This window comes from Citrus clementina, unplaced genomic scaffold (assembly GCF_000493195.1).
Source record: "Citrus clementina cultivar Clemenules unplaced genomic scaffold, Citrus_clementina_v1.0 scaffold_2, whole genome shotgun sequence".
NCBI lineage: Eukaryota > Viridiplantae > Streptophyta > Magnoliopsida > Sapindales > Rutaceae > Citrus > Citrus x clementina.
In genome coordinates, this window is record NW_006262688.1 from 27415800 (window position 1) to 27433681 (window position 17882).

Below are 17882 nucleotides of genomic sequence, written 5' to 3' on the forward strand. Positions count from 1 at the left end.
TGAAGAAAATTTGTCATGAAGTGGTGATTGATTTTTTATATCTACAAGATTCTTCTTACTTGCCTTTACCACAATTTATCGTACTCATTGGGATCAGTTATAATTAATTAAAAATTAAAAATTTTAACATTTGTATTATTGACGAAGTATATTATATATTAAAATATAAAGGGTATGGGTAAATTTAAAATTAATTTTTAACCTCATACTCCGTAGTATTCAAATTGAAATGGCCAGCCAAATAAATATACTTAAAACCAATTACTTAAGCCTATGAGACAATTGTTTATTTATTTATATTTCAAGTCAGTTGCCGTTAGTTTGGAAGTCATTTGGCATTCATCGTCATAGGTGTGTGTTAGCCTAATGTAATTTTTTCAAATGCACAACAGGTCTGAGTTAGAATCACACACGTGAGGAAGAATAATAATAATAATAATAATAAGGTTTCCCCTCGAGTCGACCCAACGAAGTCTTAATTGGGTTGAGCCTAGAACAGCCATTTAGCCCCATATGGGACTACCTAAAGCACATTGTGTTTGCAATGCCGGGACCAACCCATTTGCTTTCTTTTCTTTAAAGAAACAGTAGTTGCGTTTATGCTTGACTGACGACGTAATTAACACGGCACAATGCTAATTGGAAGATCAGAGTTTTAAACAGAAAAGGTACATAAAAGAAAATTAAAAATCTCAAACTTCAAACGCCCAGCGTTGAGAGTGAGATCTAAAAGAGCTCAATTATTAAGTAACAGCATATAATTATTCGGTTCACATATTTACTAATTGTATAAAATTAAGTAGATGAATTTATTTTGTCTATCTGAAGATCATCCACTTTATCTCGTCATGCCACCTTCCACCACCGGAGCCGTTGAAGCCATTGCCAATCCCTTATTTTGTTTCTCCAAATTTCCTTGCCATCCTATGTATATAAATTTTTAAAAAAAAATGTAGAAAATTTTGTAAGATAGTTTTGCACACAGCCAAATAAAATTCAGACAGGAAACTAATTTAAACAATGATTTAATAATTTAATAAAGGGTCATCATCAGAGAATTAAATTAATTACCAAGAGACATGTCGAATCCACGGGATTTGAGCTCGCGATATTCTTGACACAAGGCGCACAACTCGCAGAAAACATGAACCAAGCAATCCCCGCAAGGGCTGTCTTTTAACATATACTGGTGCCTCATTCTAGATCGATAGCCGCACGAGAGTAAGCAAGAGCAGCCTGTCAGCCAAGCTATTATAAAATAAAGTGCGCAGTTCACACCACAAGCTGCATGCAGAACAATTTTGTGACCAATCACATTAGTAAATCTATAGAATTTAATAAAATCAACTAAAGCTAAAAACTATATGTATAGTTACTTTTGGGAACAGATCACTTACAAGAAGATCCTTGGTCAACAATCTCAGCAATTCGACCAAAAGTGATCCAGGGACACCAATATGTCAAGCAACCTGTTAATTAATTCAAAGAAACAAATAAATTAATTAATAAAAACTTTCAGTAGCTAGCCTCGATCTGTTCTTCATCAGCATACGTAAATTTGTAGTCACAATATTCTACTGCTAACTAGCTGGTATGTGTCAGTATCAGGTACGTCAATCGTATATTACTTGAGGAAAAAAAAAAAGTATTAAGTTGAAGGGGACTCACAAGTTGAGCAGTCGGAGAAGCAGTCACAGAGTCCTGAGGACCAAGGTCCCTCTGCGGCCTTAGGATCAAACTCCTGATTTGGGTAATTAGATGAGCTCATGATGATCAACAAACAATTAATTATAATCTTGTATATATTGAACAAATATGATATATGTTTTACAAGACAATGTTCCAGTTAGGGTATATGTATATATAGACATATAGATGTTGTAGCGGGGTGGCCAGTTGGAGTAAAGACTGGTTCACAGATACTTTTCAGTCTTGACGCTGACCGCTGACCAATGGCTTTTAACATATGTGCGCATTTTTAAGTTCACTGACTGTTTTCTTATTCATTATTATTATTTTCTTGGAATATGCTTTTTCAGGTGTAAAATAGTGAAGAATATATGGAGAATTAATTAACGATCGAATTCATTATCGTCTTATGATATCCTTTCTCGTGTGTTTTTAGATGATGAAGATTTAACCTTTGATGGCTATCACGAAATAGCTGATTTGATAATATCATAATGTCGTGAAATTATTGTTAAAAGGTAAATTATCATTGCACCACTTTTATTTTTTATTATGTTCATCCAACCACTATAAAATTTTAACATATTTTATGCACCACATTTCTTTTTAAATTTGTATCAACTAGCCACTTTTGCACTAACACCGTTAAATAATTTAAATAAAATAAAAATTTTACCCCTAATAAATTAAAATACCATTTTATTTTATAAAAACTTTGAAAAATAAGAATATTATTATTATAAAAATACCTCTAAGTTTAATAAAAAAAATCCCAAAATTAGATTTTTTTTATAAAAATCTAAAAAAATATAATTATAAAAATAATTGCAAAATTTTGAGATTTAATAAAAATCCCCTAAATTATTAAAATTTTGGGATTTATTTTTAATAAATAAATTCAATTATTTTAATAAAATTTTGCAAAATTACAATTTTTTAATAAATAAATTCAGTTATTTTTATTAAAATTTTGCAAAATTTTAATTTTAATAAAAATAAATATTAAAATTTTACAAAATCTAAATTTAATAAAAATCAGCTGAGCATCTCTATTTGAGATTTATTTTTTATTGAATTTAGGGGTATTTTTATAATAATAATTTTCTTATTTTTCAAAGTTTTTATAAAATAAAATGATCTTTTAATTTATTTAGGGGTAAAATTATCATTTCGTTTAAATTATTTAACGGTGTTAGCGCAAAAGTGACTAGTTGATACAAATTTTAAAAAAAAAAGTGGTGCAGAGAACATGTTAGAATTTTGTAGTGGTTGGATGAATATATGATAAAATAGAGATGGTGCAACGATAATTTCTCTTGTTAAAAACGCCACAACTATTGCTAACAATTAAGTCTATGGTGTTTGTTGTGGACTGGAGTGTTTTGAAGAGCCTGAAACATATAGTGGTTTGTGTAACTCTAGTGATGCTGATACCATCTTTTCCAGAAAGTCAATAGCGTAAAAATGTTTTCATGAACTACCCACGACCCGCAATTATTGCTATTTGGATAGATGTCGGCAGTGGTATTTAGATGGTTGGATGGTTGGATTTTCTTTGGCCGAGTGGTGGGAGCTACTGTCCTCACAATTTGAGTGGAGATAATTGGATAGTACTTCATAAGATTATAATTGTGGAGACAATATTTCTTTTATAAAATGTAAGTGGGGTAGATATCTCTAAAAAATTAGTGCAGGTAAAAATCTAAACACTACTTCATAAGATTTAAAATATGAGTCGAATAATTCTCTAATTGTAAATATCAATAATAATTTCATTCAATATGAGTTATATGCTGAACAATAGTCACGTGTAATTAAAAAAAATTATAGTTAAGAAATAATTGCATTCTCTAATATTATTAATTGGAACTTACAAGTTGAGCAATTAATTGAAAGAATGCGCGCGCGCGCGCATCTACTTAAATATCGAATAATTTACCGTAAGAATAAAGGGAAATTTACACCAATAACCATAAAAGTTTTGGCTTTTTCCATCTTAACCCCCCAAACAAACTTCTATCAACATTAGCCATAAAAAAACTTTTGAGACCAAAATACCCCTCTCTCACTTCTCTCCCCCAACAATCTCTCTTTCACCCATCTCTCCCAAACCGAAGAAACTCCCATCGTCGGCGGCACTAATGGTCTTTTTTTCAAGCAAATGATATGTTAATTCACAAGCGATTCCACTAAAATAAGAAATTTATTTTTGTAAATACATTAAAGCATTATAATTTTTTTTAAAAAAAAATTCCAATTTCTGTAGATATCTAGTATTTCAATGTGCTTTTGGTCTATTGATGATATGCTGGTTATAATTTATCATCTTGAATTACCCGTAACTGAAGTTTGCATATCCAAGAGTTGAATTCTGCGAAATTTAAACGAATTTGGATGGATAAATAGGATTCTTCATCCTTTGAAGTCAATCCCTGCGTAAGAACAAGCTACTGAGGAGAGCTAGTGTAGAAAGTTGCAGAACAGGAGTTTGAAGGCAAAACCAGAAAAAGAGTGAACGAAGGTGAAAGAAACTAAGAAAGATATAGAAACAAATATATATATATATATATATTTTTAAGAAAAAGAAAGAAGGTGGAATGGTGCAGGGCTTTCTGCACAGAATCCGATAAAAGCAAAAATGTTTCCCTCTTTCTTATCTTCTATTCTCTTCAACGAGATTTATTCAAATCATTTGGTTATTTAGCTTTAACTTCAAATCAAAAGTTTCAACCACTCCTATTGCTTTAACTTCTCTTCATGTCCAGAGAGGTTCCCAGGTAGAGCCAAGACTGTATTCGTCCAAAAAACAGCTTGTATCAATGAACTGCTGTTGCGGCTGCTGCTGCTGATGACGATGCAGGACTTGTTCTTGAGATTGAGCCATTTCCATGCAAATCAAAGCAATCAAATTTTGTTGCTGGCTTTGCATGGAGCGAGCCCGGCCTGTGCCTTGGCTAACTCAGCCTGAAGCTCACTGACTTGTTTCTGCAGATGGCAAACCGTGCCGGCGCAGCCGTAGACAGGATCCCTGATTCTGGAATTTGCTTCATAATCCATAATCAGTTTACAATCCCTGTCGCACCAAGCTTCGTGCGACAGGCGTGGGTGCGACAAAACGCCTGTCGCACGAAAGCTTGGTGCGACAAGCAACCTTGCCGCACCAAGCTCGGTGCGACAGACGCCTGTCGCACGTAGTTTGGTGCGACAGACGCCTGTCGCCAAATTCACCCACGACTGTTGCTTTTGATTTGTAAGCAAGGGTAATTTGGGGAGAAAAGCATGTGTTTGGCTAATGTTGATAGAAAAAAGTTTAAAGGATTAATTGTGAAAACAGTAAAATTTTTATGGTTATTTTTGTAAATTTCCCAAGAATAAATGAAAAACTGCCAGCTGTTGGAATATTTGCTCGTGATCATTTCTGTTGGAATATTTGCTCGTGATCATTTGTTTTAATTTTCAGCATTCTTTACCAAGTGGTGGAAAATTTAAGGTAACCACAACAACAGCAATAATTAATAATAATAATAATAATGTGTTAATAGTAATAATAAACAAAAAAGCTTCAATAATAGTAATATGTTAATAGTAATTACAAACACAAAAACTGCTAGTTGTTGGAATATTTGCTCGTCATAATTTGTTTTTATTTTCAACATTATTTAGCAAGTAACAGATAATTTAAGATAACAAGAAAAATAACAGTAATAATGATAATAATAATAATAAGTTAATACTAATAATAATCACAAAAAATCTAGTTACTGTAGACTTTAATTAGTTGCTTATCATTTTGTTTCTGTTTTTCAAGATTCTATGGCAAGAGTAATGCACAAATGAATTAACAGCACAAAAAACAAGGGGCCAATTGATGGAATATATCATTTGCGATGATTTAAGATAACAACAACAATAATTAATGATATGTTAAGAGTGATAGTAAGCACAAAAAGTTATCACTGTAGATATAATTTTATGCAAACCCCATAATGAAACTTTGAGGTTTACACTCAATTTGAAATTTTAAATGCATAAGAAAGTTCTAAATAGATTTTTAAGTTGAACAAAACTTTGACCCAATGTTTAAGAGAAATGTGAATAAAAGATAAACAGTCATTGATCTAATGTTTTTAACTAAACATGAACTAGATATATAAAATAATGATTTGACGTCACACTCAAGATTTAAATGAGAATGTGAATAATAAGTCAAATTTAAAAAGATATAAGAGTACAATTCTTGATAAGTTAACTAATTTTCAAAAAAATAAAAAAAAGAATCATTTTTCTACTAAAAACCAATAATCATCTTCATTATTACAATTATCTTTTTGTTGAAAAAATAATAATTATTTTCTTCATTAATTGATTTAATAAACCATGGTAGTTGAGTTTTTATAAGCTAATAGAGCCCCAAGATCTTAAAACACAACACTTCAATAAACCATTGATAAGATTAAAACACAGCAGAAGAGACCACAAATAAGATTGAAATTCCCGAACTCTAAACCGGTTCCTATAACTCGAAATTGAACATAATATGGGAGATTGCGAGGAGTAATTTTTTAAAAATTTTATTGAACCATATTATTTTGTCTAAAATTATAATTTTCATTTGGGACATTTGAGTTATAAAATTTGTAATGAAAAAAATGGGTTTATTTAATATTTTAGTGGGTTTTTAAATTTCATGGTGAATTTATTGAGTAAATGTATTTAATGCATTTCTGTGGGTTAAAAGTTTAAATAAGTTCCCCAACCTTATAACCGCAACCGGGGGGGGTGTCTTTTGAGGGCTTTAAGGTTCTTTTATTGCCGCCTCATTGTTAGTAATGCATAGGACAAAAGATGAAAAGAGGTTTAATTGTATGTTAAAAAGTTGCATTTATCCTTCAACAATAAGGTTCGAATGTCAAGTATATAATTGGTAATTAAAAATAAATTAGGGACTTAAGTGATAAATGTATACAGACAAGAACTGAACAAACATTAAGAAATAGAACTACAACATATATAATAAAAAGGTTTAGAACACGCATTACACTTATCATAATGAACATTAATCCAATTCTTTCTCAGAACGCTGCCGTAATTGCGCTCATCGGCATTGATTATTTTTGCCCAAAATATAAGAGATCCCCCATGTTCAGATCAGACAGCCTACACGACGACAGCCGCTTTCATGCCATATGCTTTCCCAATCTTGGCGAATTTTTATTGAAACACGTGTAAGGTGCTACTGCTTTTTCTCAATGTGAAAACTACAACGTTCGAAAAACATCATTAATGAAGAAGAGAAGCATCAAACCAACAAGGACAAGATAAGGTGGCCTCGTATCATCAAGGGTCACCTCTTGATGATTTGAAACGCATTAAATCCACGATATCAAAAAAAGGCAAAAAGACATCAAATGCGTCTGTCCCACAACCCACCTAAAGAATTGCATTTTATGATTTTCGGGTGAGGACGGCAAAATCCTTCACGAATTTGGGATTTTATGGAATATTATCAGAAAATTTTGAATAATTTTTTAGGAATGAAATAGAAAGTGAGGGGAAAATAATTTTTAAATTTTTAATAGGGTAAGGTTTGATTTTATACTTCTCATCCCACCCTTATCCCTACCCCACCCCACCACACCCTAATTCTCATTATATATAAATATGTTTTTAATTCTTATTTAATAATTTTTATTTTATCAATTATAATGTTAATTAATAATGTTTTTAATTTTTATGCAATATAAACAAGATATGAATGAAAGAAAATTATATAATATTTTTCAACTCTGAACATTATTATATTGTTTTTTCTCTTTTAAGGCGCTACGCTCTTTGAATATTTTTCACTTTTAATATCATTTTAAGATATTGTTTCAAACTTTTAGATTTTTTTAAAAAGAATTTAAATACTTTATAATATGGTGATGATTTTATTTTAAATCTCTAATTTTTAACTTACTGAAATCATGTATTTATACCTAATATAAAATAGATAAATAGAGAATGGGGTGGGGATGAGGAAATCATTCCCCACATGGGAATTTCTCATCCCCATCCCATTAAATTTATTGGGAAATGGAAGCAAAAATTTCTAACAGGAGAGAATTAGGTAGGCCTCCTCACTCCCACCCTACCCCATTGTCATTCCTATTTCCGGGTGGCTAAAAATTCTTATTGCAAGTTTAGTTTCGATAATAATTTTATGAAAATGACGAGAAATATTCGAATTGGCTGTGTAGTCCAAAAAATGCATGTATTATTACTCTGTACGTAGTTGGAATGCCTTTGTATTTTTATGGCATAAAATTATTCGAGCCCTACCACTAACTCTTTGCCCATTTTAATAAAATGGTCCCTAATATTTGCATGAAACACGTTGATGTGGTCCATGTGGAATCTATGAGCTATTATTGTTAGCTAGAAAAACTTTGCTTGCTTATTATGAAAAATTAAGAAAAGACTGAGCGCACATAAATCCACAATTAGAATGGTATTTACCCTTAATAAAATCTTTTATCATCAAAATAACTGTTGAATCCAAATCAATCACCAAGACCAATTTGGAACCCCCAAGACCCACTCTATGAAACTTGATCTTGTTCTGGAATTAATCACTCAAGTAAGTTTTGTCAAGAACCAAGAATACCTACTGAACTTAATCACACAATCAAAGAAAAACAGATCACACACTTTGCACCAGGATTATAGTGGTTCGGCCAATTTCTTGCCTACATCCACTGTGGAAAACGAAGCAACCCTTTTACTGATTTCAGAGAACAAGTTACACATATGAAGAACGAATACAACTCAATAGAATGCCTTTAGTAACAGAGCCTAAGATCTTTTATAGTCCTCTAAGAACCAAGTGAAAGAGCCCCCAGAGGTCAGCTCACGTTTCTGGATTTCCAGCCAAGATGATGAATCAGCTGTCTCCCGCGTGATCTAACCGAATTAACCAATTCTTGAATCTGCTATGGGACACTTGTTAAAAGCTCATGCAATCTACTAACTAAAACGCAGATGTGGTTGCCGTTTGAGTTAGTAAACCATGTGACGAATCACGTGCATTACTAACACATTCAGCCGACATAACGTTTATTCCATTCAGCTTCTCTGAACTCTAATGCACGACAAGTCGTTATGTTTTATACAAAACAATTGACATGTCATACAAATCTCCAAGTTCAGATTTGAGCTTCACAACTCCAACAATAACTAATTTTAAAGGTTTAAATAAAGTGGATATTGATACAAATTTCGGGAAATATAACAGTTTAGGTCACAACTATCCCGTGTAGGTTAATAATAATGACCTTAGAAGGATCAAATTCTAATGAGTTTCTGAATTTTATTAAGTTGACACACATTACAAAATTGAAAGTAACTAGTTATTTTTTAACACGAAATTCAAAGAAACAATTGTTTAATTATTTCGATATTAATCAGTTAATTTGGATAATCAATTTAATTTTAATTATATATATATATATATATATATATATATATATATATATATATAATATGACGGAGATGCAAGCCTTAAATGAGAGCTCCATTACTTCTTTTTTTAATTACATGAGATTATTGCTCAGGATACAACATATTACATAATATTCAATCACATAATATTGGGACTAGTTTACATCAAATCTTCTATAGCACTGCGCAGATTTTAACCCCTTCTAATATTCAAGGGACTACAACCTTCACTTAAGAGATGAGGAATGAAATATAAATTAAATTCTCATAATATTTCTGTTGGGTTTAAACCACTTCCCTCACACTTGTGAGAGAGTGGCTTAGCCCAGTGGTGAGAGCTCCATTACTTTTCACAAATTTTGTTTACGATGAGAAAATGGGTAAATTAAATTAAAAGTATTATATGTAAGTAAAAGCTAATTAAGTGGATATGTCACTTCACAATCTTTTTAAAACATCTCTAATGATTATATATAATTCACACAATTGAAAATATTTTTTTAAAAGATCTCTAATGATTATATATAATTCACATAACTGAAAATATTTTTTTATCTTTTTTATATATAATATTTTTTATCCTTATTAGTATAGAGTTCAGCCATACAACAAGAGTATTGTATCCTAAAGCTAGTTTGGCTAAGGATTATAGAATTTGGGAATTCACTGAAATTTTACATGCTGAAAATTCTTATTGTGATTTTAGATTTTTGAAATTATCCACTATCTAATTTAATATCCTGTCTGTTGTTTACTAAACTTGTAACATGTTGACAGTCAATTTCTATGTTTATAGTTTAAAAACCTATATTTCTAGCTACTTGTAAACCCTATACTATACCTTCAACTTCTGCATATTTAACATCTCCACCAAATTGAGTTCGCTGACTTGATCCAGTAATGATTTTACTATAAGAGTTCCTAATCACAACTCCCGAGCCTGCCATATTCTTGTCACAGCTAATGGCTGCTTCTACATTTCAATAAGAAAGAGGTTTTATGAGGAATTTTGGAGGCGTAGAAAGACATACTCCAACTATTATGAATGAATCTTAAATGCACCCCCTTCTTAAAGATACCCTGTTTAAATTGTTTAAAAGTCATTCTAAATCTAATAATACCACAACTATTACAGAACTAAACTTAAAAATATATTTATCTATATTCTTAATTTTTCTTAATGATCTCCGTCAGTTATTCCACATCACGAATCTAAAAACACCAATTCTCGTCCTTGCTTCAAATCATCGTTCATTCGTAACATGGGATTTTGGGACTCTAAATTTTCACTGCTCTGGATTCTCTCATTTGTATTTGGGAAAATGACTTGCAGTTTTTCGGGACAACCCGGCAGCGGAGTTGGCCATCTAGATTGACGAAAATTTTGTTATTTTTGAGTCTAGGTGAATTTTTGGAGGCTAATGGTGAGGGTACTTTATCAATTTATTATTGTTGTTGTTATTGAATGGATATTGTTTTGTTGTATTTAGTTAAGAATTTCAAGCCATTAACTCCAATGCTGCCGAAAAGTATAGTAGCAGAATAAGAACTTTGATAAGGGCAAAAATTTAAACGTCAGGCTTACATGGAGAAAAACTTAGTTTGTCAATTGTGCCTTGTGGGTTTCGATATTTGGTTGTCAGATTTTGAATTTTTTGTTTTTCCTTCTCAATTAAAATTTTCTACTCTACAGTGAATCATTTTCTCTCAAATTCCTTCCTGATACCTCCTGAGGAAAATTTCGAATTGGATCTCAAATGGTGGGTTAGTGTGTGCTTATTCATGTGGTTATGCACTCTTAGAATGGAAATCCTTTTTTTTGAAAGATCTTTGCTACGCACTTTCCCATTATTACATGAGTCCTCACTAGACCATGCGTCCTTCTTGGTGTATCCAAATAATAGGTAAGAATATAAACTAAAATATGGATATTATTATTTTATTACCAAAGTTATTCTGACATTTCATATCAGTACCATGATTTGTCGAAAAGTGTATTTTACTACCAAACGTTTGTGTCGTTATCAATTCACTACCATTCCATTAAGAACGTTAAAAATTTGCTAATGTCATAAGGGCATTAAAAACATTTTTAGTAGTAAGAGTAAAATTGTCTGTTACTTTGATAGATAAATTATCATTTTACTACCAAGTTTTTAGGGGAATTATCATTTTACTACCAAACTCTTGAAGGTAAAATCAACTTTTCACTCAATTTCCTCTAAACATTAACTTTTTCTTAACGGAATGGTAGTGAATTGATAACGGCGCAAACGTTTGGTAGTAAAATACACTTTTCGGCAAACCATGGTATTGACATGAAATATCAAAATAATTTTGGTAGTAAAATGATAATTTCCCAACTAAAGTATTTTAGAGTTACAAAGATAGTTACTGAATCATTAGCACCGGACAGAATGTCTATTAGAATGAGCAGACCAATGGGTTTTTTTCTCAAGAATGTATAGAATAGAATGATCTAAAGGTTTTATTCATAGAGAGAAGGCCATGTCACTTTGATGAACGTGGTTTGGAGGTTTGGTTCATTTGGAAAAGAGGTCACTCTTAGACCATGCGAATGGTTGAATTGATGATTTCTCTTTGATCTGGGTCCAGATCCTATTGACTTATCATCTAGATATTAGAAATTGTTATTCTCATAATGATTTTTTCCCTTCTTTGGTGTGTAGTGTATACAGCGCATTGTAAAGAAGACTAGAAGTCAACCTTGTAAAAGACAAGGAAGCAACAACTTGATAACCGGCAACAAACATGTCTCAATCTTTTATTGTAATTTCCATCAAGGATAGAATTATAAACATTATAAAAAGGGTATTATAAGGACTTTGGAGGGATATTAAAAGCTTGACTCTTTAAGAGAGATTTTAGAATACCTCTATTATATTATACCCACTTAATATATGTATGACGTGTATGCATAAATTAAATATAACTATTAATTACATGATTATTTTTCAAAACAAATACACAAATATCACACATGTATAAAGTGAGTGTAGTACAATAGGGATATTCTAAAATCTCTCATTAATGTCTTCCCAAGCATTTTTCAATGAGTATTGTTAGCTAGAGGCCTAGAGCCATCTTTGAAAGGAATAAAAAATGCCAGCAAGAGGTTATAGAGCGACCAATTTTTTTAAACTTATTCTTATATAAATTGATGTGCACATAATATTATTATCATGCACCTGGAATAAAGACAAACAAAAAAAAATAATTTACACATTCTTGTCTAAATCATTTAACTATAACAGCGTTCATGCACTCTTTTTTGAGGATAAGTTTTCTTCAAATTCCAAGTCATATTACTTATAAATATGGTGTTATATGATTTTATTTTTATTTTTAATTGATCTTGAGGATGAAAAAGAACTGTCACCAAGTACCCTCTTATCAATGAATTCTGTTCATTAAATGATTGTTCGCATCGCAATACGCCGTTTCTTAAAAGGGAAACGACAAATCGTGAAAATTTAGGTATTAGATTGTTGCAACGAAAAGTAAGTAATTTTACTTGCATTACACTAGGTAATTTCTTTCTTCAGTTAAGAATAGTCTAGTTTGACATCCGCACCATCGACGAATAGATTTACCATTCAATTCTTATCATTGCACTGCATTGAACTTCCGAAAATACTAAAAGAAAAAGAAAAGTAAAAGATAAAGAAAATGTGCACAAACTCTACTAAAGCATTCATTTTTCATTGGGAACAATTAGAATCTTTCACAACATAAGCATTCGCTAAAAGCAAGACATTAGGCAGGCAGGGTGACCATTTTGCGCACCACCACTACTAAAATTCGATCTCTTTTTTTCTTACACTTTCTTTGCTAACATCAATAATGGGCTGAAAAGTATGCAAGCAGGCCCACTAGCGGAGCGTTAATGTACGTCGTGGGCTCCGACTCTTGGAAATAGGGCCTTGAATCTGGAAAAGCATCCGTTACATTAGGCCCACCTACAACTGCCCCTACGTGTACGTTCGGGTTCGGATTTGGGCTTAGAAAATATTGACTCCCCGCTTTGCACCCTATGTGGGCGGGGTGGGCCTGAACCGACGGTAGTGAGCTGCCCCGATGATGGATCCTCTGGGGGTAACGTGCACCATATCCAACCATGTAGGACATCCCCACTGGATTATCTCCCAAGATGTAGTCCACCTGGTAGGAGTAGGACCCACAAAAATTTAAAACTTTTTTTTTAATATCTTTTCCTATCTCGTGAGTGAAGTGAGGTGCCTTGGTAATCAAGCCATTCAGTGAAAAAAGGGAGGGACCATCCCCAGATTGTTCAAAATAACAGACAAAGATCTAGCCGTTAACTTGTCAGAAACTGAGCTGGTCCCCATAATTAGATGGTGGTCTGGATTGGACTCAAAAAATCTGAAGGACCAGAGCATACTTATTTATTTTGTTAATACGAATATAATTAAATGAGGAATTACCTGATGTTTTGCCAATTGTCTTAGAAGGTTGGGGGAGGCGGATCTTGAGCCACATGGCACGACCTTGTTGGCGTGGCTTACATAATTAGAATAAGCCAGAAGTAGGAAAGACAGTGACGTCACATGCTGCATGTTACTTCCTCCAGCCTTGAAGATCAATCCCCCTTTTCGTTAATCAGAACAAAAATTATGAAATCAACAGTTGGAATTAGAAATCAATCAAACTGCATCTTGAGAATTTCTTTAGACGCAAAGGCGCACTAGTTAGCAAATAAGCACGTTCACCAAACATGCGAACTAGTAATGATGAATGCATACCAGGAGAGTATTGAACTTGCGGGTGAGAAATTCCAGGCAATATAGAACAGATAAAACCGTCAGCATTTTGCTTGAAAGACTCAAAGTAGTCAGCTTTCCCCATCAGCACCTCCTGTGAAAATTTTAATAACAAGGAAATTGACATATAAGTATAAATGTATGATACGTACATTCAATATTAATTTGTCTCATATATTAGCTTCAACGTTCATATCTCTTAATTTATTCCTATGTTTGCAAGACTATATATTATAAAGCCCATTCATGCACATAGATAATGTTATTTTGGTTCTTCAGGAGTCGGAAAGTATATATTAAAAAGACGTGAAAACGACGAGATGAGCAAAGATATATCTGGATATCTGAGAGGCAAAAGCCCTTAACAATAAGTCAGAATCACTTTTCAAGAAAAGCTATTATTATTTTTTGGAAAAATAAATGCCTTACAGCATGGGAAGAACCGTCTTCGTTGCAGGCTTTAAGCACATGCATGCTGCAGTGACTGCGGACCCACAACCAGAACCAATTAATCCAGTTATCCAGATCTAAAATTACCCAAGTCTGTGTAAACAGACGATAGACTTTGAGAGCTTGATGAGGCCACCACAATTGTACAGCACAAAAGCACTCCAGATTTTGATTGTAGGGACAAGACACCCTAAATCCCCTCTCAAAGGTGCTTCGTTAATTTAATTTTTCTTATGTTAATTTGCTGTTTTTCCGAGTGAAAGAACTGGCCAAATTGTATTGTCAGGAGAGAATTGTGCCAACATAATAATAAAAGCCTAATTCTATGCTAATTCATGTGCAATCATTGGCTTAATTATTCCTATGTTAAGACTATTTTACTCTGCATTTTAGAATATAATCTATTCGATTAAAATCGAGATATAAGGGATCCAGCATGTACACCCACCATAATCATTTAATTTACTAGAGAAAAAGAAACAGTCACCCACCAAAAACTTTTGCCTTCTGTAAGCATTGAATGCGGTCGAAATCAATCAAAATTTCGCCATTTTTGCATTCCTATCAATAAGAATTTGATGAATATGCAAGTATTAAATCTTCAGAAAAGCAAATCCATCCACTTTTGTTGTCTGTACTTCTAAACTTCTTATGGGCAATAGCATACACTTATACAAATGACGTGATTAAAAATTTCGTTTTTCAATTAAAAACTTGTTTAGACTACGAATAAAGAGAAAAGAATCTAATTTTTTTTATAAAAAGAAAAAGTACCCCAAACAACACAAGCACATTAATTGCCCCTTTGAAAGTGTAGTGAAATAACTGGGCTGTCAAAGTACAACTACTAAGATATTTGGTAACACTTATAATTAAATTTTGTCAGCTTAGTAAATTTTTTTGTCCCAACTTCTACTCTATAACTATAATTTTTATTCCACAATAACTACAACTTAAAAATTACAACACCTCACTTCCAAACGTTCACAATAAAAATTATTGGAACCAGTATCACCTTTAAACTGTTCCAGTTGATTAAAGTCTAGAAAAATAAATGGGTACAACATGTGACTACACTCAATCTCAAAATTCTAAAAGTAAAAGAGGGATGGGTCCACAAATCTGTAGGACCCATAAAACTCATGATCTAAGACTCTAAGTTATTCCCATCCACGTGATTTTTCAGACGCGTCCCATATTTCCTAATGTAAGCATTATTTACTAAAATCAGTCTCCACATACCATAACAAAAACACAGGACAAGAGGAATAAAAACACTAGAGAAGACAAATGTTTTACATATTTAAAATATCCAGAAAAGCATACCATATGATTATAATCATTATATTATGCAACATGATTTGGGTTAATTAATTAATTTACCTTGGAAATGAGAACGTTGATCCCTGCATGTTTGTTATCCCAACCGAACTCATTGATTGTATCTCCAGCGTGCAATACGACCTCGTTTCGCAATATGTACTCTCTGTATTCGCGTCTTCTTGAGGCTTTGTGCAGCCACGCTGCCCCCCAAAGCAACTCGTCCTACAGTTAATATATATATATATAATATATATATCACAATCCGCTTGATTTAACTTTACTGCAATCTAACGGCTAATATTCGGCTGTGAGTATTATTACCTGGTAGCCGTTAACGTCGCAGTAAAAAGGGCACACTACGTGATGCAGACTAGAGCTGTACGCACCCCGGTGCCTGTCAGCAAACTCGAAGACCTGACAAAAGTAACCGTTTCAAAAATAACGGTCAATTTCTCGCGATAAATTCAAGCGTAACTTTTTTAGGGATAAGGTAACAGTTAACGGCGACGCCACGTGACGACTGACTTACCTCAATGGCGCGACTGAGCAGAAGTCTTGAGTACCTAGGGTCACGTGATCTGAAAACGATTGAGGCAGCGGCCAGTGCTGCGGCCGTTTCGCCTGCCACGTCAGAGCCCGGGTGATAGACGTCGATCTTGTACGCCGTTCGCAGCGTATCCATGTCCTCAGGGCGCTCCCAGCAGTTATGATCACTGAAAGCGTCACCAACCTGAACGTAAACGACGCCAGGCTTCGCCGTTGCTTTTAGTAAGTAATCTGTCCCCCACTTAACGGCCTTGATGGCGTACTTTAACTCTGGCCCCATGTTTTTGCCAAAATCGATAATGCTCCAAGAGAGCATCGTCGTCGTGAACGCCATCGGAAAACCGAACTTCACATTGTCTCCGGCGTCGTAATAACCTCCCGTTAAGTCCACCTGAAACAACACCAAAGCACATTTGCAACGAAGTTAGCTCTTTAGTTCAGTTAGATTTTAGGTAATGACGGTGAGGTGAGACGGAGCTGCGTACCCCGGAGGTAGCTCCGTCGTGCAATGCGGAGTCGCGGCGCCATTTTACGCGTTGATCTGGAGGGAGACGGCCTGACCGTTGGCCTTCGAAGAAGAGAATGCTCATGTGGAGGGCTCTGTGGTAGTCGTTCTGGCTGGCGCTGATTGGACGGAGAGGGAAAAGCAGGAACAGGAAGAAAACAGCGCGAAGCAGGGGAGCATTTTCCGGGAATGAATGTATGTTTCGCGCCATTTTGGTTTCTCGGGGGAGTTTAGAGCGTGGGACTGGTGGGGGGAGCAATGAAGAAACCGAAACCAGCGTTGTTTATTTTATAACGAAAATGTGTCATTGGATTCCAGAGATTTCTCCAATGGGGTTACACCACGTGGAGGACATTATTGGATGAACTTCGGATTTCGATGCGGAAACATGCTTGACTGGGAGAACCGGGTTTTTGACTATTTATTGGGTCAGGTGGTCGAAAGCCCGGTTCGTTTTAAATGTGGGGTCGGCGACTCGGCATGGGGTACAGCCGTACAAAAAGAGGTGATGAATAATGTAGGGCATGTGTGGTCCACCGACCCATTAGTGATGGAAACGTGGAGAGCAGCAATTGGCGGTGTCCATGAGCGTGAAGCTTGGGAAGGGATATATAGGCTGGAGGTGTATGACTGATGATGCGGTCCGGGCTGGAAATAATTCTAAAGCGTTAGATTCTTAAACTAATATTTTTTAGCGTTGTTTTTGGGGTGGGGGTGGTGTCACGCTTGTGAGTCTTGTTCTGTTGTGCAGTCCGGGAAACCTAGAACTCTGATAAAGAAAATTTAGGTTAAGATTCTACGAGTAATGTAAGTGAGATGCTGTTAGATTATTATATCATTGGATTATGGTCAGTGATGCCACTGCATAAGATTAAAAAGATTTTACATTTTCCGTAGAAAATATCCACTAGGATAAGTTTTGCTCAAGCGCATTTAATTTTTTAATTATAGACTATTCTGTTGACTATGCAAAATATTCCGTTACAGCAAGGTCTATGATGAATCTTATAAAAATGTTCATAACCAACACACAATTGCATACGGGCAATTTGGATTTTTGACGTGAGAAGGAAGCCTTAGCAAACATA

At 33.9% G+C, this 17882-nt stretch overlaps 2 protein-coding genes across 2 annotated transcripts; both read right to left on the minus strand.

The window, feature by feature from the left end:
* Window positions 1-633: 633 nt before the first annotated feature.
* On the minus strand, window positions 634-1816 carry LOC18052684 (protein PLANT CADMIUM RESISTANCE 2). Its single transcript, XM_006448141.2, has 4 exons — window positions 1669-1816; window positions 1398-1469; window positions 1072-1284; window positions 634-924 (listed from the first exon to the last, which is right to left on the minus strand). Exons 1-4 carry the CDS (start codon window positions 1766-1768, stop codon window positions 839-841), a joined length of 471 nt encoding a protein of 156 aa, XP_006448204.1. The 5' UTR covers window positions 1769-1816; the 3' UTR covers window positions 634-838.
* An 11054-nt stretch (window positions 1817-12870) lies between these two features.
* Window positions 12871-17052, minus strand: LOC18052685 (endoglucanase 8). Its single transcript, XM_006448142.2, has 7 exons — window positions 16775-17052; window positions 16273-16680; window positions 16065-16157; window positions 15804-15965; window positions 13953-14064; window positions 13635-13798; window positions 12871-13350 (listed from the first exon to the last, which is right to left on the minus strand). Exons 1-7 carry the CDS (start codon window positions 17003-17005, stop codon window positions 13027-13029), a joined length of 1494 nt encoding a protein of 497 aa, XP_006448205.1. The 5' UTR covers window positions 17006-17052; the 3' UTR covers window positions 12871-13026.
* Window positions 17053-17882: the final 830 nt, after the last annotated feature.

Coding starts and splice junctions, on each gene's coding strand:
- LOC18052684 (XM_006448141.2), bottom strand. CDS start 1,768: ATGAGCTCATCTAATTACCCAAATCAGGAGTTTGATCCTAAGGCCGCA. Junction 1,285..1,397: donor TGTTGACCAAGGATCTTCTT/GTAAGTGATCTG, acceptor TTCTGCATGCAG/CTTGTGGTGTGAACTGCGCA. Junction 925..1,071: donor TGGATTCGACATGTCTCTTG/GTAATTAATTTA, acceptor TTATATACATAG/GATGGCAAGGAAATTTGGAG.
- LOC18052685 (XM_006448142.2), bottom strand. CDS start 17,005: ATGGCGCGAAACATACATTCATTCCCGGAAAATGCTCCCCTGCTTCGC. Junction 16,158..16,272: donor TGCTCAGTCGCGCCATTGAG/GTAAGTCAGTCG, acceptor TACTTTTGTCAG/GTCTTCGAGTTTGCTGACAG. Junction 13,799..13,952: donor GCAAGTTCAATACTCTCCTG/GTATGCATTCAT, acceptor ATTAACGAAAAG/GGGGATTGATCTTCAAGGCT.